At 40.4% G+C, this 22,641-nt stretch overlaps 1 protein-coding gene across 1 annotated transcript in view; it reads right to left on the bottom strand.

The window, feature by feature from the left end:
- Nucleotides 1-22,641, bottom strand: part of GRAMD2B (GRAM domain containing 2B) — a 1,158,381-nt gene that overhangs the window by 877,671 nt on the left and 258,069 nt on the right. The window contains exon 2 of the mRNA XM_044060315.1: nt 9,579-9,704. Coding sequence (XP_043916250.1) covers nt 9,579-9,704 — 126 coding nt within the window. The remainder of the gene's footprint in view (nt 1-9,578; nt 9,705-22,641) is intronic.

Genomic DNA, 22,641 nt, shown 5'->3' with positions numbered 1-22,641 from the left:
CATTCTGAAGTTTGACACTTTAAGCCCTAGGGGCATGGACAGAGAATGTAATTGGAAAGCACTTTTGTAATGCAACTAGCTTGACTAGTTAATTAGTTAACTGATTTAATTAAGCTATGTATTTAGGAAGTGTATTTTTTATTGTGTATATGTACTCCAAGAAGGCTGTAGCCGAGGTGCTAGAGTGTTTTATTAAACTTTATTTTTGTTACTTTTGCCTGCTGCATTATTCACTTGCCAAGTGTTTTTTTGAGAAAATCTCTTCCACTTAGAAAGATATGATTTCCTGGTAGCTGGTTTTCTGGCCTCCTGTAGAACCTGAAGCATTTCCTCTGTGTATAGGTGTCTGAAGGGAATCAATGCCCTATCATCCACAGTGTAAGGTTCAGAGTGGACAGTTGGGGGTGAAACAGCATTCCTTTCTCCTGTGTGAGCAGGTCCAGCCAGTGGGGTAACTTGTGGCGACTGCCCTTGGCTACATGGTGTAATAGGGAGAACCAATGCTGCCTTGGCCAATAGGGAGTCACCAACAAGATTTGTGATTGCTCTTTCTGAATTTTCAGCAGATGTTTTGGATAAGAGGGAAGGCGGGGAATGCATAAGCATACATCCCCTTCCAAGGGAATGAGAGAGCATCCATCGGGATGTGGTACCCTGGAGCAGAAGGTTGGAAGCTGTCTGTTCATGGAGGAGACAAACAGATCCACATCCGAAATACCCTATCAATGGACCAGGTCCAGGAACGCATCCCTGTTTAGCATCCATTCATGAGTGAGAGTCATGGCCCTACTTAGAGTGTATACCATCACATTGTCTGCTGAAGGTATGTATATGGCTTGGATACTGACTTGTTTCTCTAGGGCGATTTCCCATGCTTCCAGGGCCAACCTGCACAGGAGGTAGGATCTTGCCCAACCCCCACCCCCATTTGTTGATGTGCCACAGCACAGTGGTATTGTCAGTGTACCACCTCAGAGTGCCTGGTAGGAGACGATCCTTGAAAATGTGCAGGGCTAATATCAACGCTCTCATCTTCTTGATATCGATGTTCTCCCTCTGTTGGTTCAGGGTCCATGATTTTCTCAGTATCCATTCTCCTAAGGTTGCTCCCCAACCTGTGTCTGAAGCATCTGTGAAGAGATCCTGCGCTTGGGGGGGGAGGGTTGTAGGGGCAGGCCTGGGTTGGCCTTTATCTGGACTATCCACCAATTCAATTCCCTGGAAAGGCATGGAAACATGGGAACCATGAACTCCAGGGGTAACAGATGTTGTTTCCAGACTGTTCAAGTACCACTGGAACGTCCTCATGCCAGGGGTACCATGGGGAAGGTGGAGGACATGAATCCCAGGAGCCTGAGAAACTGACAGGGCTTTGAGAGGGAGTAACTCCTTGAAATAAGAAGTGAGACAAAAATTTTTTCTGGGGGAAGACAGGCCATCATTTTTTCTGTTAGGATCCTGCACCCCAGGAACACATGATCCTGTGAGGGAATCAGGAATTATTTTTTTGAGATTTATAGTGAACCCCAGACTTCTAAAGGAAATAGTGAAGTCTAGGTGTTGTAGGACCATTGGAACTGATGGGGCCTGTATCAGGATATCATCTAGATAGGGGAAGGGTTGGATTTCTCTTATTCTGGCAAAGACCATGACTGGTGCTAGTCACTTTGTGAACACTCTTGGGACCATAGACAGACCGAATGGCAAAGCACAGAAATAAAAATGTGCAGAACTCACTGAGAAGCAGAGGAATTTCCTGGACAGGGGATGGATTGGGATGTGTAAGTAGTTGTCTTTTATATCCAAGGATACCAAGAAGGCCTGGGGGAGGATCAGGGTAAGGAGGGCAGGAAGAGTGAGCATCCGAAAGCAGGGTACCAGGAGGAAGGTGTTGAGATGAGACAAATCCAAGATTGGTCTCCCAGGACCTTCTTTCCTGGGAACCAGGAACATCTTGGAGTAAAATGCCTTTCCTCTTGAATGAGGAGGAACTTCTTGTATTGCTCCTTGTGTGAGGAGTTCCTGAAGAACAGGAGGAAAGGAAGTTAGTTGGTCTTGAGGAGGCTGTGGACTACCTTTGGGAGTAGGTTTGGTTTCCCATGTCATGAAGTATTCATGTTTTATTATAGAGAGGACCCAAAGAGTCCTGGGTAATCTGATTCCAAGCAGGGAAGGGGGGGGGGGACAGACAGAGAGGGAGAGGGGGAGAGGGGGGGGGTGAGGGAGAGAGAGGGAAAGACGCATGAAAAGAGGGGTATCTGGATCCAATGCCTGGTAGTCACAGGCTACCAGGCTTAGCCTGAAAGGGCTGTTTGGGAGCAGAAGTATAGAAGGACTGTTTCCTAGAATCCTGTTTGCCTTTGGTTGGCATCTATCTGGCAGGCCTTCTCACAAAGGAGGTTTTCGCAGGGTAATTCCTTTGAAAGTGTGGAACTGGGGAGACAAAAATGTGTCTAAGACCCTGTAGCTCCTTACCCTTCTCTTGAAGGACCTTGAAAAGTTCAGCAGCTGCTGAACCAAATAAAGCTTTGTTGTCCAAGGGAGCATCTGGGAGTTTAGACTTAATGTCATCAGGGTGATGCTGCAACCTAAGCCAGGAATATCTCCTGATGACAGACCCTGAGGTGGCAGCCCTAGATGAGGACTCCACTGCATCATAACTGCACTTGATAGACTGCTTAGTTACTTGAGTGCAGGAATTTAGGAGGGTAGAGATTTTAGCCTTGGTCGGAGAGTCAGGGAGGTCTCCCAATTGTTTAGCCACATAAGAAAGCACAGCAAGGATTTGGCCATGTGAGTCTGGTAGTTAATGGCTCTCACTGCTAAGGCAGCAGATGTGTAGACTTTTTTCCCTAGGCCCTCCATTAATCTGCTCTCATTATTGGAGGGAAGTGGAAGGAAGTAACTTGGAGGTTTTGTCTGCAGCCACAGCAATGATGGAAGGGTCTGCAGAAGGAGCTTTGTAAAGGAATTTTGCATCCTCAGGGACTTTGTAAAACCTGAGTATTTGAGTGTGGGGGGTTGAGAATCTGGGTTTTTTGAAGCAGTCAGGAAAACATCCAAGAAAACACGGTGCACTTGGAGGTACAGCAGATGGGTTAGAAGACTCCATTTGTAAAAGGCCATAATACTTTTTTTGGGTCTCGGTGACCTGGCTGCTATCCCACTTGAAAAAGTTTTTCATCGGAGCAACAATTTCCACAAGGTAATGTCTTCCCCTGGGGAATCTGTGCCATTGGACTCCTCCTCTGGGGAAGTGTACCCCAGAGGGGAAGCAATTTGTGAAGTGCAAGTCAGTGACTCATCCCATGATGAATTCTCTTCAGTTGAGACGTCAGAAACAAGTTTACCCTTAGGGATAGACACAGTAGGGGCCTGGACCAGAGCTGGGGCTTGGTGTAAGGCAAGGAATGCATTTTAGAAGACCTTGAGTAAAGGCCTGCCAGCCGGGTAGCTGATAGGAGGATGCTTCTTTCTGTGGGACACCGATACTGAGGTATCAGAGGTACAGTGGAGTGACGGAGGTCCGGACACCAAATGGCATGCTACAATGTCTAAGAAAACATCCTCACGAGCTACAAGCGGGCCCTCAGAAATGATGAGCCTAGGTTCCACTCCGGCGACTGATTCAGACACTTGCAATTCCATCTGGGACGAGCCAGTGGCTTCTTTGATAGCCTCCTCCTGGGTACCCACCAAAGGAAGATCTGAGGATTCCGGCTCAGACTTCGGGCCTTCACCAGCCTTGAGAGGTATGGCTGGAATGGAGGGTGCAGCAGTCGGTTCAGGCCCCAATTTTTTTGGCCTTTTTGACTACGGCTCATCCGAGGAACTAGACGTCGGATCCATAGCTTTAGTCAGAAGTCTGAGTTGCTGGTTCTCTAAGTAAAGATTTAAGGCTGTTGGGTGACTTCTGAGGGTTTTGGGTATGAAGGCCTGACAAATACTACAAGCAGTGTGGTCATGTTCTTGGCCTAAATAAAAAAAGCAGAGCTCATGCAAATCCTTATGTGGAATCTGCCTTCCACACCTACACTTGCCCTTTCTACCTGACATGAAACCCCAAAGCAGTAGCAAAAGGAAAACCCCCTAAGGGGTACTTATCTGAAGTCGGATAAAATTAGTTCACTTTTCTGAAGAAGCAACGACTGGAGCTGGCAGTCACACAGGCAGCAGAAAAGTTGTGAGGTAGGTGTGTGCTGTCTGTTTTGTACCAGTTTGTTTATGGCAGACATCTGCAGAGAGAGACGCAGGATGTCACACGCACCCTTGCAGTAGCATCTATCTTTTGTAAAATGGCTGGATCTATGCAAGTCGACCAGAGGCAGACTCCCTTGTGATATGGATGCAGCAGCATATGAATAAAAGGACATCATACAGGTATATACAACTTACATGAACATATATGTAATGCGGAAAAACCAAACCAGTATGTCTGTGTAAGAAAGACTCGTATAAAGGAAATGTCAGGAAGAACCAATCCACCCTGGTCAATTCATAGAGAACAAACTCTTTACAGAAGGCACGTTCTTGATATGAATGAGGAGAAATGGGGATTTTCAATTTTTGCTCTTCCATGAGCAGAACAAGGTCAATGATAACTAAGACGGGTCACCACAATATCAGAACACAGGGAAATGGACTGCCTGGACTCAAGTGATTACTTCTGGAATAAATGAAATGGTTCTAATACTGACTCAAAAGGATCTCTTCATAAGTACCTGTAGTTCTGCAATCCTCCTAGCCAAGGTAGCAGCCAGAAGCAGAGAGGTTTCCAGGTCTAGAAATCTGATTGGTCTCAGGCAGCAGGGTTCAGAATAGAACTGTGTCAACTTTTCCAGGACTTGGTTAAGTCCCATGGAGGTAGAACAGCTTCTCCTGGTGGCATACACTGAAAAATCCTTCATGTTCAGGAAATGCATAGCAGGCTGCAGGGATGCTGGGATGAGTACTACAGACATTCAGGCAGAAAAGCTGAGAGATGTACCTTTATAGTTATAGCAAGATTAAACTGAAAGCTCATTTAAGTATTTCAAAATTACAGACACCTGTGCTACGCTAGAGTTCTGATCCTTCCTGTAGACCCAACAATACAATCTCTGCCACATGGCTAAGTAGATCCTTCTGGTTTGTCTTCTTAACTTTCTTAAATATGCAGTCATCCAGGTATGGGTAAATGTGAAGGCCCTTGCTAATGCAATATGCAGTTACTGGAGCTATGTACTTAGCAAAAAAAAAATGGATGCAGTAATCGATCCAAAGGGCAAGGAGATAAACTGATAGTATGAGCTCCCCTTCCTTAATCTCAGGAAGCATCTGTTGTACTCAAATAAAGACATGTGAAGACAGGCATCCTTAATAACGAGGGTAACAACCAACACTTGGACTGAATAGGAGTATTAAGACGGCTTGCAGTATCAGTATTTTGAATTTTGGTACCTCGAGTTAGATAGCTAGCCCAGACAGGTCCAGGATGGGCATTAATGGACCCTGCTTTCTGGGCACCAGGAACAGTCCTCTGTAGAAGCTTTTGTTTAGTCATTTTTGACAGGGTTCTACAGCCCCTAGTTGCCGAGCATCTTGTACTATGGGAGGAAGCAGATGTACTTGATCTCTTGGTATGGGTATATTGCCTGACATTTCTGGTTTTCTTAGGAATTGCAACTTGAACCCGGAGATATTGCATGTAACACTCATCTGTCTTTTGCAATGCTTTGCCAGTTACTTATGCACTGGGTAATCCTTCCAGCTGAATGTAGGATGGGAAGGATGGGTAGAGGAAGGGGGAGGTGACATTTGGAGAGGGGAAGGATGGGTAGAGGAAGGGGGAGGTGACATTTGGAGAGGGGAAGGAATGGAAAAGTCCCATGTCTCCTGAAGATAGCCTTTTCTACCCTTGTCTGCTACTGTAGAGCACATATTTAAAAATGGATAATTCCTGTCATATCCAGACAGGGTTGCCAGACTTCCAAAATCACAGGTTGGGACAGCCACCATTTCGAGCGACCAAAAAAACCTAAAATTACACAAGTTTTTATTACATTTATTTGATTCTGACGTCTAATCAGACAAAAAAGCTACTCAGAACAGAATAAACCATTATACTAAATTATAATTACAGATATAAAAATAATTCCACTAAAGGAAAGAATATCCTAGAGTTCTGTTAGGGGTACAGGAGAATTTTCTTTTGCAAAGAAAACAATTCAATTATCAGTTTCCCTTAAGTCTTCAAATGGCCATTGCATTAAACAATGCAGAACAAACTAAAAGCAAGACTTTCAAGCATATGGCTTTTATTAGCTCAGCAAATGCTGCTTAGCCATTCAAACAAGTTAGACAAAACTTGTTTGATGAACACAAAATCATGCATGAGAAAAAGTATATGGTTTAAACACAACTTTGTTGACAAATCGACAAGATGCACAGCAAATCCAAGTCAAACTGCAAAATTATGGGAAATAACCACTACAAAAGTTTTATTTTTAATAACACATGTCCTTGATTTCCAATACATATAAACTTGCAACGAAAATTTAACTAACTTTAAGCTTTTCATTTTCTTTTACATTAAGGAATCTAAATTAAAATCAACTTCTACCAAGTAGTACCAGTAATGTATGCAACTCTACATTGAAACTAGTTTTCCCATCAATCAAAATACCATTAAGAGTCTGAAACAACTGACAGTATAGCAAGCATGACCACTGTGCCTTTAACGGTTGAAGCCCCTACTTTATCCACCCAACCAAGATATGCGCTGGGCTCCACCTACCCGTTTTATTTGCAACTACGTAGCTGAGCTATGTTGTGAGTGAGCCACCCTTAATTTCTGATTGGCAGCTGCATGAGAACTCAGAAAGGGAAAGAGTCTATGGGCACCTGTGTCACAACCACCCCCCTCTTTTGTACGCGTGCTCTCTCTCTCCCTCTCATAGTCTCACACACATACAAATACTGACCATCATTTTTGAAATAGTACAATGAGTCTGTTGACGTTTGCTCTTCCACTAGTTAGTCTCTCTGAATCTGCAAACATCTGGGTAAGTGTGGGGACTGAAGTGTTACCTTCATCATGTTTGGACTAAAGGCAGGGATCCAATAGTTTTTCAAACACGGGGAACGCTATTAATATTCAAAACGGACTCTGCCTTTACTGAATCTCTTTACAGGACAGCCCTCAAAACAAGTCAGTAGCCCTTCCACAGTCAGAAACAAGAAAAAGCATAAGTAACAAACACACTTCAAATGCCCAATAATCTTCTTAGAATTTGACGACTCTCAAAATAGGTCATTTTTTTTTTAACATGGCAATGAGTGCTGAAATTATGCTGGAAGGCATGGAAACAGTTTCTATGCTTTATTTACAAGAACTGAGCACCTACCTTTATTTTTTCTGGCATTCCAAATGAAACTCTTAAATCAGCAACTTAAAAAATATTTTTTTCTACATAAAATTTTTGTTCAGTCGGGATTTTTAGAGGCAATGCGGGACTCGGGATTTGCCTGTTGAACTCGGGACAGTGTCACTCAAATCAGGAGGTCTGGCAACCCTATACACAGGCATAAGAGAGTGAAAAGCTGTTTCACGCAACTGCTTTTTTACTATTTCACCAAAGGGAGCACTAAGAAGAATCCTGTGGAAGGTGCTGCTGCAACAAAGACCTTCTTTGCATGTGATCACTATTTATTCTACATACAATCATGTCTTCTGAAATAATGTTTTGCAATAATTGCAAGGCAAGACCAATTTCATTTGATAAGACGTAGTAATTTTTTGTTAGCCAAATAAACCCACTAGGTACAAGCCTCTCTCTCTTTTTTAAGGCAAACCTGGTGGAATGCTGTCTAGTTAAGTGACTTGCTCACAGTCAAACAATAGGCAAATGGAGGCTGGTGAAATCAAATCCAGGTCTACAGGAAAATAATTAGCAGCTCATAGCCTTATTCCTTTAAGCTAAATTACTAGACTATTATTCATTGCCATACTGAATTAATTTCATGCATGCCAGTTAAATGTTTATCAAGCCTATCAGATGCGTGTAAGTTTTAAAGCATGTTTTTCAAGATTTGTAATTATTTATTACATGGCAGGTTAGATTCGTGTGACTTTCTTATTACTGCAGTGATTCTAACAACTTACCCTGCTGTAAAGGCACCCATTGTGGTGCACAGACCTCCTCAGACACAGAATAAAAATTCATATGTTACACCAAATTTCCTAGGTAGTATGTGAAGACACACAATTGAGTAAAGAAGTGAGGTTCTTGATTGTGGTGCCAGTGACCTGGATATCATGATAAAGCAGGTAGATAAGTGGCACACAAGAGATCTACCTCTCTGCATATGGGGGACAAAGTCTCAGAGCTATACAAATGATGGAACCCATTGGTTATAGTGCTGTCAGAGAATTCACATGGGAACATGTCGGCAGCATAGTGGCTTTACTGCAAGCTTGCATTTGAATGAAGGCAGAAGAAAAAAACAACAAGAGGCTAGATGTTGCAGCACAAAAAGCTCATGGTGCGGAAACTTCTTAACCAAGGGGTATCAAACTCATATGACTCGGTCCACATGAGACTGAGTACACTCACCCAAAGGCTGATGACAAACAACTGAATCGCAACAATTCCATAGAAAAACAAACAAAAATCATGTTTACTTTTATATTAAAACTAGTTTCCACATCTCTGAGCATCACAGAAAACAAAATATGGTCAGTTTTAACGAGGCTTAACCCAATGAGGGACAATCTGTTTTGAAGTGAGAGAGAACAAACTCAAAAACAGCTGTCCTGGGGTGATAGAAAGATGAATCTACGTTCAGCCCTTGCCCAGCAGTATTTTTTCTAGCACATCTTCCTAGTCAATACACAACTACGTGTAATTACTGTTGTTATGCAAATGCGGCCATACTAGTTTTGAACACTGATCATCCCATAACCAGTACTCATGCAGTATGATCCATGACAAACGCAATGAAAACAGAACAGCCATTAATTTTCCTATGCATTTGCAATACTGTTTTGGCTGCACAGAAAAATGGTATAAGCATGTAAGTGATTAACTGGCTTAATCCTATAATGCAAGGTTTAATTCCCCGAGTCTGCAACTCTTTAATGTGGAACTCTGTGCAAATATGTTTTTGCTGGTCCCTGAAAAGTGTCTATTTATTCAGCACAGTTTCGTAACTGGCTCAGCTGTTACTGGGAAACAACCGGTGGGGAGCACCACCAACAAGATAAATATATGACATCCATACAACATAAGACAAAGACCACTGTTTAAAGTGTATGACTGCAAAGAAGTGAACATAAACATATATTATTAGGTGATCAGCCAAAAATAACTAAACACAAAATGTTCTGTAGTACACATCAGAAAATCTCGGTCAGAAACTGTCCAAAACTTAAACGACTAGTAAAGTAATCGGTTTTGTAAGGTAAGCATTTAGGGGGTATATTATAGAGAGTCCCTCTGTAGATACAGTGCTTAAACATATTTTTCTCCAGGAAGCAACACTACCCTGCCCATCTTTAGAAGATCTTGTCTTTTGCCTACCCATTCACCTGGTCTTACCTTGTAATTGGGGACACTCGTCTGCCATCAAAGAATTCTTGATCAATATTTAGAGACAACAGCTGAGCACTGAACTGCTTTGTAGGTTTTCTTTGCTTTTCCTCCAATCCATTTTCAATATCTGAACTGTAAAACAGATGGATACAATTGGTTAACAGCACACAGTCAAAAACTGTTGTTAATACATGACAAATGTTGTAAAAATGTAAATTCTATTTTTTTTGAAGAGAGAAAAATGCCAGAAAAGGAAAGGTTATATGACTCATTATAAAGGTTCAATCACAGAGTGCTTGCACATTTACAGTACACAGGATTATGATCAGGTCTCTGATCATATCCAAGGTGTGTGTTCAATAAACCAATATCAAGAAATTCATCTTAACAGCAGGGCAGATAAAAAAAAAAGCTTAAGAAGTTAAACTTAATCATTCTGATCATAGGTGGTTATTAGGCTATTGGTCAGAGAGCCATTTTAAGCCTAACCAATCTTACCTCAAATTTACCAAAATACTGTATATGTGTCAATACCCTAAAGAATTTTATGAGTTACAATACAGGCTTGTACACAAGCATTCACATGCTGTCCCAGTCCATTAGGGACTCAGGTGTTAAACCAAGTGAAATTCCCATCCAGTGGTCCAACTTGCATTTGAATGTGTTTGTTAGATAAAGAGATTTATAAATGCATGTACTTCTGTTTGCTAGTTAGATGCATATACACTTTTGTTGCTAGAATATATGTAAGATAATATAGCCAGTTAGATACATACATTTATGTTTGCTAGCATACATATATTAAAGGGTTAAACTGTTCTCGGCTAAAAATCAAATAAATAAACGGCATTCATCTGTGAATGTAACCTGAAGATTCTGGAACAGCTTGAGAAAAATGCTGATAAGGATACAGTGTCTGGTAAAAGATTCAAGGGAAAGAGATAAGGACCCAGGTGCAAGAATCAGACTTTCTAGATTGTTATGTAATTCAACTTGAAACAGAACACAAAGGAGATTATTAACAGATTGCATGACATCAAGTGCAGGGAGTATCAAATATTCTCAAACTCACTAAAAGTTTAATAAACAGACTGTATGACATCAGAAAAAAGCAAAGCAATGACTTATGAAAGTGTATATATATATATATATATATATATATATATATATATATATATATGTGTGTGTGTGTGAGATCTGATTTTTTGTTAGAGCTGCTTAATGGAGAACATTTTTCATGTTGTATGAGAAGCAAACTTGAAGACATTAAAGCTGCAAACTGTACAGTGTTGTATGTGTCGTCTGTAATACAGACAGGTTATTTTAGTACGATGCGCAAGAAAAATAATAATATATTGCTGAAAAGGTTAATAGTCTGCAAAGGTTATATGCACTAAACTTGTTTTTTTACAAGGCACTAAATCACCAGCTAATCAGACTTTGGTTTCAGCATGCGAAAGCTGCTTTGCATTTATTACTACTAGGCACCAACACAGAAGCTGTAGTCGGTAGCTTCAGTAAGTAAGACAAGACCGGCATACATCATTTATTTTAAATAACTTTTCAATGCTTAGAGAGGAGTTTTGCTTCACATGGATAGGAAGCCTATTCCAGGAGAAGTAGTAATCTTTGAGAGACAAACCAGAAATCAGATCTTATCAGGGAAACCTGATCGTAATGCTTTACAATACAAAGTGATCACCAACAAAACTTTCAGTAGAAAGAGTCACAATTACATCAATCATCCAAAACACATCAAAATATGCCACCAAAGTAGTATATGTGCAGTATTTGCTGCTCAGTCAGAGGTACACAGTTGACTATTGATAGGTGTTTTTAGTACACAGATATTGCTTGTCCCTTAGTCTGCTAGAAACCTCAGATATTGTACTATGACAGCCACACCTTGCAGTATATATAAATTATCTCCAGTGCTGATGCACTGCGCTGTGGCAAGATTTAAGAAACATTTAATGGTGATGCTGATAATCCCCCCCACACACATACACAATTTGTCAGGGATGGCCTGATGGCCTAGAACATTTACTCCTCAGTTTTTGTTTACAGGTAAAAGTTCATCTTCCCCCTTGTGCCTTTCTAAGACCGAGTTCACCTGATGGACACAGCAAATTCCATTCTGGATTATATCAAGGTAGCACTACTGAATGCAAAAAGCCTAAGCAACAATGTGAGGTCTTCCTTGCTTTCAAAGAAAACAGTGTTTATGTAATTACTGGTTCTAGCATAGCTATAAGCACTTCCTCTATTCCATGGTATAAATCCACTGTGCCTTCAGAACCACTGGTAACTGTGGGGGAGTACCTGCAATTTATTAACAGCCCATTGTCACTTGCCAGATTTTGCATGATACAAATCCAGAACTTGTTGAAATCTTAGTTATATTCAAAAAATGATTAACACACTATAACCAATTACAGAACCCCATGTATGACCCCTTCAGAGAATGTAGATTATCTTAAGCAGTTAGGAAAGCTAACCATTGCAAAAACTACCTTTCTTATGGGGGACATCAACTATTTACTTAGGTTCATAGGTTCATAGGTTCATACTAGGCTATCTGCCCAAGGGCATTTATAAGCCTAGCCCATAGTTATGTGGCTTTCGCCACCCCTTTAGTTTGAATAAAAACTATGCCTATCATTTTGCTGTGTCTCTGTCAAGCAGTGACACTGAAGTAATCCCTGGGGTATATCTGCAATCTCCCATCCATTGGTCAAGATTCCTCTTGAACAAGGCCAGAGAGGTGCTCTGCCTCACATGTACCGGGATTTTGTTCCACAGCATAGGGAGTCTCTGGGTGATGAATCTGTCCCTCCAGCACGTTCTATTTATAACCGTGTCAAGGTTTAAGTCTCCGCCCTTGTGGTTCTGAGGGATCTAGATTTTTTGAGGTGAAGCATATTCATCAAATCTGGGTTTGACATGGCCTTATATGTCAGGCACAGGTCACCTCTGAGCAAGCGGTATGAGACTGAACAGAGCTGGAGTTCTTTCAGTCGGGCAGCATAAGACATTTTTGAGACCCTTTATCCTTTTGGTGAGGAACTTTTGGGGCCTTTCAAGCTGCAGCAGGTGTCTGGTCAGATACATTCGAGCGGGCATTGTACTCAATCATAGGTCTAATGAGTGATGAGTACAGGGGGACGATGACCTCCCTTGATCTAGATGTGAATCCCTTCATGATCAGGTGGGCGATATAGAAGGTTTTCCTAACTACTTTAGCAACATGAGTGTCAAGCGAAGGCTACTGTCAACCTGGGTCCCCAGATCCCTGATGACTTTTTCTGTGCTCAGTGGATTGCCACCTATATGGTAGCTAGGGGTAACCTTGTTTTTCCCGAAGGGTATGACTATGTATTTTTTGGCGTTTAACTTCAGGCCATGGCTCTGGCACCAGTTATCCGTTTCTGTGAGGCCCTTCTGGAGGATATCTGTGTCAGATGTGTTTTCGACTATGGCACCCAGTTTGCAGTCATCTGCAAACTTTGTCAGCCATAACCCTCCTGTGTTTGCTTGTACTTCAGAAAAGTAGATGCCGAACAAGAGTGGACCCAGGACTGAGCCCTGTGGGACACCACTTGTGACAGGCTTTGAGTCTGACATGGCTCCAGCAACTCTGACCCTGTGGGTTCTGTCACTTAGCCAGTTTGCAACCCATCTTGTGATGTATGGGTTTACATTCAAGCTGATGAGTTTTTCGATGACACCTGAGTGGGGTATTGTGTCGAAGGCCTTTGCCAGGTCGAGGTAGGCTGTATGGACTGCCTTTCCCTCATCAATGGCCTTGGTGACTGTCTCGAAAAAGTCAACCAAGTTTAAGAGGCAGGATCTGCCTTTGACAAAGCCAAACTGGGTTGGATCCAAAGTCTGCAAGTTCCTTATGTCTTTATTTATGAGTTCCATTATGATCCTCTCCATGGCTTTGCAGATAAGGCTTGTCAAGCTAATGGGGCGGTAATTTCCAGGGTCTGTGGAGGCACCGCCCTTATGAAGTGGGACCACAGTCGCCGTGCGCCACTCCTTGGGTACGTATCCTGAGGTGAGGCTAAGATTAAACAGCTGTCCTAACTGTGGGTTTAATTCCTCATTGAGTTCGTGAAGCACACAGCCGGGAACACCATCCGGTCCCATGGATGCTGTGTTTTTTGCCTTAGTGAGGGCAGTTCTCACCTGGTCGTTGGAGATGTTTGGGGGGCTACAATCCTCTGGAATAGATATCTCTCCTTTTGGGAGAAGTTTGCACTGAACCTGTCAGCCAGTATGTTGGCAATGTGTGTAGGTTCAGTAATTTTCACATCATTTTGAACTAATTCTGAGCATATCTGGGAGTTTCCTCCTAGGTTTCAAACATAGCTAATCCTACATTACCTACAATAGCTATTCACAGAGATGTCCTGGTTTTGTAAATGCTTATCCCCAGATCCACGAGATGCAGCACGGTTTCCTTTAGTAAACCTAGCATCATTACTGCTTACCATACAGAATGCTTTCCACTTAAATCTGACATAGTCAGCAGTGACTTTGGGTACCTATGTTAATTATAGACTCTCCTTTGACTACCACCTCTCTGTGCTGATTAAAGAAATCCTTCTACCGTGTGCAACTTATCCTTTGGGATATCTCTTATCCTTCACGGCATCTCTGCAAGATGTAAGAAACTTATAGGCCCACTTTATTCCTCTCTTATTAGGCCTGTCTTTGAATATAATGCCCCTGTCACCATCTACCTTGATATGTGTTTAAAGCAATTCAAAAGACCTCAACCTTTCCACGACAAAGTTCTCAGGTCTCAGAACCTTTGGCTACTCTGACAAATAAGCCCTGTCCTTCTACTCTCGTACAGACACCGAAGTGGAGACCACTATTTAGCCTTCTCTGCTATATACACGCTTTATAGATACAAATCTATGCAACCACATCGGCAACATTAAATGGCATGACCGGTACCCAACCCAATCTATTCATTGTTTCTGGAATGGGCTGCAATCACATACTGAGCAGAGTGTTTCCATAGTAGCCATTAAAACCAGTCTGGATGACTGGCAAGATGATTGAAGTTTCACCTGTGATATGTGGGGAAAATCTATTTTACTGGGGGGAGGGGGTCTCCTACAAGAAGAGAGTGATTTGACTGAACTTCTGGATGGTTTACATGGCTGTAAGCTATGGAACAATCTACAAATCTCTGCTCAGAGCAAAGTAAATTCAGTGCATTTATGAGGGATAAACAATTTTCACAGTGAACTGCAGTAATACTTTTACAGAACAAAAGAGCGTAGTTTAGAATACATATTTTTGGATAATTTTCTAATGTGTAAGTAATACTAAATTCAAATTTCATATTCAAAATGTGAAAATCAGAAAAAGCAGTTGCTGCATATAGGTCTGAAGTTGGTTTTAAACGATATGCAGTTGATATGATGCATATTTTGGCAAGCAAAAAGTTGTCTGAAAAATGTTTTTTTCTTAATTAAAGTGGTGAGAGTCAAATTCATGATTACTCTGAAAAACTAGGTCACAGAATGAAATATTAGCTGGAGATTAAAATAAATGTTGCGACTACACTCCTAATAGTGATCTATGACCCTGCATAAAGACAACCCTATACCTGTAGTATAAAGATTGAAATTTTCCACCCAGAGGGCCGACACTTTAACAAACATATCAGTATTTATTGAATCTTCTTTGACAGAGTGTAAAGCATGTGTGACTTTCAAAAGGATGGTATTCTGCAAGATGAGGTTAATGTAATTATTACACTGCTGTGAGAATTTGAAATAATTCACTCCTGAACCCTGTAATTAGTCTGCACCCATTAGTACACAACTCACCATAAAGGAATATTGATTTAAGCATGAATCTGGAATGTGGAAAACCAAAGCAGTCTGTGCAAGAAAGACTGTAATAAACTAAGAAAAATATAAATGCCTTTCAAAAGAAAATGCATAACAAACTAGCTGTATCAGAGTAAAATCAAATTATAATGTGTGTGAAGGCTTGTTTAAAAGAAAAAAAAAGTAAAAGCATGCACTGTACTTGCCTTTTCTCTGTGATGCGTAATATGCAAGGCAAAAGATGTAAAATGGTACGTTTGCTGCTGTGGAAATGTATTACAGTTTAATAAAGGCTTGTTTTCTACCTGATTGTCAAATGCATGCAGTATTGCAGTCTCTTCTGCTTGGAGAGTGCAGTACCAGGCTGCATGATGATGTTCTTATTAGGACTATGGCTTTCTGAACTGTACCCTTCGCCCTTACACATATAACTTTGATAACATGAAATATACCATCTAAATTCTGACTAAAGAGACAGGAAATCCTCTTTGCGCATTTATAAAGAGGGACTACCTGTTTATCCTTGTCAGACAACAGTTATTCCTGGAATATTCTCTTGGAGGCAGAGTTGCCTGTAAGGATTTATAATTTCCGTTTGTAATTAAAAGCTAGACAGAAAGGGCACACTGTATCTTTGACCAGAAGCAGACAGATTTTACTTTAAATGCTGGAGAGATTTTTCTGGCCATTAGCTATACTTCTGAATATTTTATTTTTTACTTGTTGCTGCAAACTCTTCACTGTTTGCACATTTACTTGGAAAATAAATGTTTTAATGTATTTATTTCCAGCAAACAACATTATTATTTAATTTCAAATGCTTATGGCTGATGTCTTATTTATTGGTAGTAGTAGATTAAACAGTTTAAATGTGTACCAAACTGTAGAACTGTGTGTGCTGCATCTTTAAGAAGCACTTCCAAGTGTGGCACATGCATATAAATAAATAGTGAGCACGTGCAGGCAGCAGTGCCATTTTGAGAGAGCAGCCAGAGTGTGAACATGTAGGAGTATGGTAGTCAGTCTGTTTATAAGTTTATATTACTAAGCCTCAATCCTGATGTGTTTGTATAGAATAAAGCTGCTTGAATAGAACCAACAACTGTCTGTTTTATCCTGACCAGACAAGCGACACAAACTATTTGGCGTTTACCACTGAAAGTCTGAATGCTCAATGCTACTTGTTAAGAGACTTACTTATTTTAAGAGTAAACAGTAAGGCATGTTCTTGTTTTTTTTTTGTTTGTTTTAACTGGTGTCTGCATACTTTAAAGTTTGGGAAGGAGCAATTCGGCTTTTATAGAGTTGTCATTTACCCCCATTCTGAAAATATTGGGTGTGTGTTCAAAATAAATCTGCAAGATTCAATTACTGTTGGCAAGGTTAACCTGAAAGGTACTGGTATCAATCTGAGGTGGGTGAACTCCTGAGGAGACGGTACAACTCGGATCTGTAGTTCATCAGTATAAATGTACCTGCGTGTTGCAGAACTTGGCTGTTACTCAAGGTGACAGTGCACATCTAGGGTACACATTTACTGTATGTGCCCAGTAACAATTGCACTTTGCATTTTAATTGGTACCAGTGATGTGAGTCAAACTCCATACTGCTGGTTCCACTGCATTCAAATCTGGTTGACACTGATGCAGACGTTAGAATCCATACCTCTCTGCTAATCACATATTATGTGGTGGCACTAATTCTACACCTTGTTCAACCATATTAATCTCATATAGTCTATAAAACAGTTTTGACCTTTGCAGCCACAAGGTAAACATAGCAGTATAGCTTGTACAGAGCTTATTTTATTTTCTAGACACAGTAGACACAGCATTTAGAAAATACACAAAATGAGCTCTGTGGAGTATGAAAAAATGTCAGTGTCACAGCTGCATAAAGAGTGCAAAACCAATGGAATTTCATATGCCATTATGTCCAAAGACAGCAAGAATTAAGCCAAAATGCAGTCTACTAAAACTGGAGACAATCAGGAAGCAGCTGTATGTGCAGAGCATGCTGGAAAGCAATGAAGTCCATTCCCACGGTACCTTAAAACGCACAATCAGCTGGAAAAAACTAGGTCTAGAGTTGCACGTAAAGTGTCATGAAGCAGCTTGAAACAGAGTACTGTGAGAAAAATGTATTCAGTAGGAGATGGGCAGATTTATTTCCAAACAACCCAGGGAAATAGACAAAGTTTTTAAGTTCCTCTGCTTATCGATAAGAGAATGCATGCTGTATCAAAATAAATGTTGACTGTCTGAATTAAATTATGATTAAGTTACTGTTTTTTTTTTTTAAATCTGACTCCTCTGTTCTCTAAATTTTTCTACAAGCTTCAGAAGAAAGACAAATGACAGCATGAGTGTTGAAACCACTGAAATAAACACTTTCATAGGTGGGTAAGGGGATTCTAAGTCACTATGTAGGATATACTAGGGGACTTCAAAATAAGGGTGCAAGCAACATGTTGCCTGAGGGCATGTGAATGTGGTTAGCAGATCAAGAGTTTAACACAGCTAGGGAAATGGGGAAAGGGATACTTCTTTCTAGCTAGACAGCATATGAAGGCGTAAAACAGATCCTGCCCCACAAGTGTGGTATGAGAGACTCATGTGGGTAATGTCCACCTTCACAGCAGGCCACAAAGGTAAAAGGGGACACTGACTTAAGTACACAATAAGATTTTACTTGTTTCCATGCAATCAGACGGAGTTAAGTATGGTCTAAATATCCATAGTGACAGGTTGGGGGAAAAATTCCAAATGAAGGAGCAAAAATAGTAGCAACATGGTAGTGACAGGCTGTCTTAAGACAGTAGCTACTGTAGTTTACCACAAGAGTCTGTACTCTATCCATCAGAAGTACAGAAGCTACTGCTAAGAGTGATAATGCATCAGATATAATCATTGTCTGCAGTTGTCAGAGATAAACATTACCTACCTGGGCAGTCCACTCCATGTAGGTCCAGAGGAATAACAACATTTCAGCTACCACAGGTTAGAATTCATTTTGTTTGGGAAATACTGCAAGTTGTTGTTTGTCTTTTCGGCTTTTCCCGGTTAGGGGTCGCCACAGCGGAACTCCGGTCCGCTAATGATTGGCAGTAGATTTTTATGGTGCCGAGATGACAGCCCGACGCCCAACCTTCAGCGAAGGCATGCCTGTGCATGTCTTTCGGAGGCCACTCAACCGCGGGGAGGACATGCACACTCCACACAGAAGGCACTCCAGCCGAGAATCGAACAGGAGAACCTCTTGCTGTGAGGCAACAACGCTACCGCTGTACCACCGCGGCTTTGGGAAATACTGGAAGGTCATGGTCATGCTAAATTCTGGACTAAGAAGGACTGTCTTGACACTAGCGGTGAGAATTTGCTGAATGAAAACACAATGGAAAGCATGGAGAAAAAGAGCTGAGTCAATGTCAGGACTTTGGACTGTACTAAAAGGACAGGTAAAAGAATGCAAGTGGGAGCACCCTTGAATTCTCATTTTGACCAGCTGGTGGACTTGAAGGGGTCATAAGGAATGTGAACCACAGAATGGCCACTTCACAGGCAATGGTGGAACTTTTAAATGGCCAACACTGTGGATATAGAATACAAAAGCAGGTGCAAAACACCTATGCTTTACATGCATTCCTGAAAAGGTTGGGCGGTGAATTATGTGGAGCTCCTGAAAGATATGTTGGTGAAACGGACTAATCTACTGAGAGACAACATAGAAGGTGAGAAAGCCCATACATTATTTCCTCCCCTAATTACAATGGACAAAGTTTCCTAGATCACTCTTGATTTGCTTTCATATCTATGAACTTAAAGCATTTAATCAAAAACTGCGTAATTCTAGAAAAGAGAAGAGGAGGAAACGAGAATGTGGTGCGACCATGATCATTCAGCTGACAAAAGAAAGCAGCTTTTTGCTCATTTTACATATTTTCTCTTTGCTGACCAGGTTAGCCCTACTAGGTCCATGTCCCCTTTTCAGGGAAGACCAGAGGGAATGTTCATAGTGACTTGGGGGAAATTTGGCTAAGGTACCTGGGAACTAACTTTTTTTTTAATAAATGCCACAAGATATTTTATATCCACCTGAGCTATCACCAACTCAAGCAGATGGGGCCTTGGTTTATCATTTCATCTGAAGGACAATGCAATGAAGCTATAAAGGAGATGGAATTTTAAACTGTTGTCAACAGCCCACATCAAAGTAAACCTTCCTGGGGAGTAATCACATTTGGCAACCAACAAAAAAACAATATAAATCTTCCTGGTCTTTAAAAGAAGGATATTACAAAGGCAGAAAGCAGCTTCTGCAATGAGTCAGAAAGGAAGTAATACTCTGTCAATGAAGACAAACCTATGGCACTTACTGTATTACTTGAATGAATTTTGGATTGCTGGACAGGTAGGGTACTCAGATTTACCTGAACTAAAAGTTGGTATAATATTTCCTTCTAACCCGCAGTAATGGTACTGCGGTAGAATTGTCGCCTCACAGCAAGACGTTGTCGCGTTCGATTCTCAGCTAGAGCGTCTTCTGTGTGGAGGCATGCGTGAATGGGCGTGCCTTTGTTGAAGGTTGTGCGTCAGGACTGGTAACTCTGCACGTAAAAATCCACTACCAAACATTAGCGGACCGGAGTTCTGCTGTGGCGACCCCATAAGCCGAAAGAAGATAGACAGACCAAAGATCTATGCTCTCTCTCTTTATATATATATATATATATATATATATATATATATATATATATATATATATATATATATATATATAGATATATACACACACATATATATATATATATATATATATATATACATACATATATATATATATATATATATATATATATATATATATATATATATATATATATGTCTGTATGTATCTATTTTATATATGTATATTTTGGTTTACTATCAATATGTCGAAAGGCAAAATAATTTCCATTTGACACATCGAAAACACAACTTGAAAGTCAAAATAAAGAACAAGTCACAATGTCGAATCAGCTGAACAAATTCATCAGATTCGACATTGTCAACCAAACACATCATATGTTTAAAAACCTCCTTTAAAAACCTCATTAGGCAACATCTCAAGCAAAGCTGGCAGTGCCATGATTGCTCCGCAGGCTAGTGAAAGTGGATAAGGTACACATACTAAACCTAGAGTACCTGATAATAGTTTTCACTCTTACTTACAAACACTGGCTAATGCACAATGCATGTACTGTACCTGTGTACTATGTATGTATTCTACCTATGTTCCAAATTTCAGCTGTACACCACAAATCTGTTAATTACCTTTATTTTTAAATTAAGATTTTCTTGTTTGTTCTCTCCACTGTAACTGTTGATGTGCTGCATACCACTGTAAAAACATGTCTATTGTAATTTGTGTGTATACTGAGCATGTCTAAATATCTAAATGTATCTGTAATTTTTCTATGTGGAACTTTTCTCCCCGGGCCTCTGCTGAAAAAGGGCCTTTTTGGCTCAGCCAGACACCCCCGGTTAACAAAAATAAAATAAAATGTGATGTCCATATAGGAGCGCACATAAAGTAAACACCTATACCTAACATCACATTTTTGCAGGGGGGGCAAGCCCTTCTGTACCCTTCCTGCTAACTATATATTTCAACTGCGAGATCGCACTACAGTGAGGAAAGGGATGAATTTCCCAAACCACACAGCACCACGATCTCTGTACAGTTCTTCGAATTTATATTAGTGAATGCACAGTACATTCGCTAATATAAACTTTCGAACACTGAGATGTTCAGCCAGATGAAAATTCGAGCATCTGTGTTTTGAATTTTGCATCTGCATGCATCTCAACTCGAGATTATATTAAACCGTATATTTTATATAAGTATACTGTGAACTCACTAATTTCAAAGTAATTACAGTTTTTCCTCTATACAAAGTACCATGCATGATTTTACTGTATAAAATACCAAATATAATGCTTTGTGTGTGTAGTGTGTTTACAATTTAAAATTCAATGTTGGAAAACACAAAATCCACTGGAAACACCACACGGAGATGGCCACAGTTGTGGAAAGCTTCTTTAATAGGAACAGGAACACACAAGCGCTTTCACGTAGCTGTACTACGCTTCTTCAGGTGTAATAAGACATAAAATTAAACTGCTTTTTATACAAGATCTTTTGGCGCTCAAAGTTGACTAATTAAAACCCTAATTGGATAATTATAGCCATCAAACTAGGCTAGTTTAAAGAGACAACATTAACAAATTCGTATAAAACATGTGAAAACTCATTAAAACATATAAAATATTTAAAAATAGCATAGATAACAAAATCAGCAAAAAACACCTTAGATAAACTATTCTGCATAAATAAAATAAAACAAAGTCATCTGTCGAACTGGCAGTGCAAACCTGCTAATAAACCAGGGTTGCTGTAGGACAGAATTGCAAATATTGATAACCGGAACACAAAACATAAACCATGAACCAAAAATCAAAATAAAAGTAAAAGTAAACAACACAACTATGAAACTAATGTAGCTAAGGTATGAAATCTGACTCTAGTGTTGACGTCGCTCAACCGGAATTATATTGAGCTCCTTACCATGTAGCATCAGGTTGGTAAACAAACCAAGTGCATCAACAAATACCAAATACATGAAATGTGATAAGGTGCTGGTATTACCAAGCACTAGTGCCAATCGATGTGTCCCATAAAATTACTGCTTGTCTAAAAATGAGAAACATCAGTGTATCGTATCCATTGACTGATGCAAAACATGATATATGTAAAAAATACATTGATGCATCCAACGCAGCGGCAAAACACCAAATGGTGCTAGCATGAACCGTGACTGCAAAATGTCCTAAGCTTACATAAAGTCTCTGAAATTAAAAACCATTACCATTCAAAAAGACCATTACCATTCAAAAAGGCCACAGAGATATGATCCATTCATAGCGATCACAGTTAGAACAAAGTCACTGTCATTATCTGAGCAAGAAGACGACAAACACAATCAAAATTGCAGGAACCAATCCAACGATAAAAAACATCCTACTAGCAACAGCGGCTGCCAATATGTAACGCAAGGTGGCAACCGGCTGCTGACTTAGTGAAGCAACACTGGTTGACTATAGCTTAGAGAAAGACGTACCATCTAATAACACAACCATAAACACCCAAGTAAAAATGTTGCAAACATGTCAGTA

This window comes from Protopterus annectens, chromosome 2.part0, assembly GCF_019279795.1.
Source record: "Protopterus annectens isolate FY-2018-M chromosome 2.part0, PAN1.0, whole genome shotgun sequence".
NCBI classification, from domain to species: Eukaryota; Metazoa; Chordata; order Ceratodontiformes; family Protopteridae; genus Protopterus; species Protopterus annectens.
This window is presented reverse-complemented; position numbering and strand designations above follow the sequence as displayed.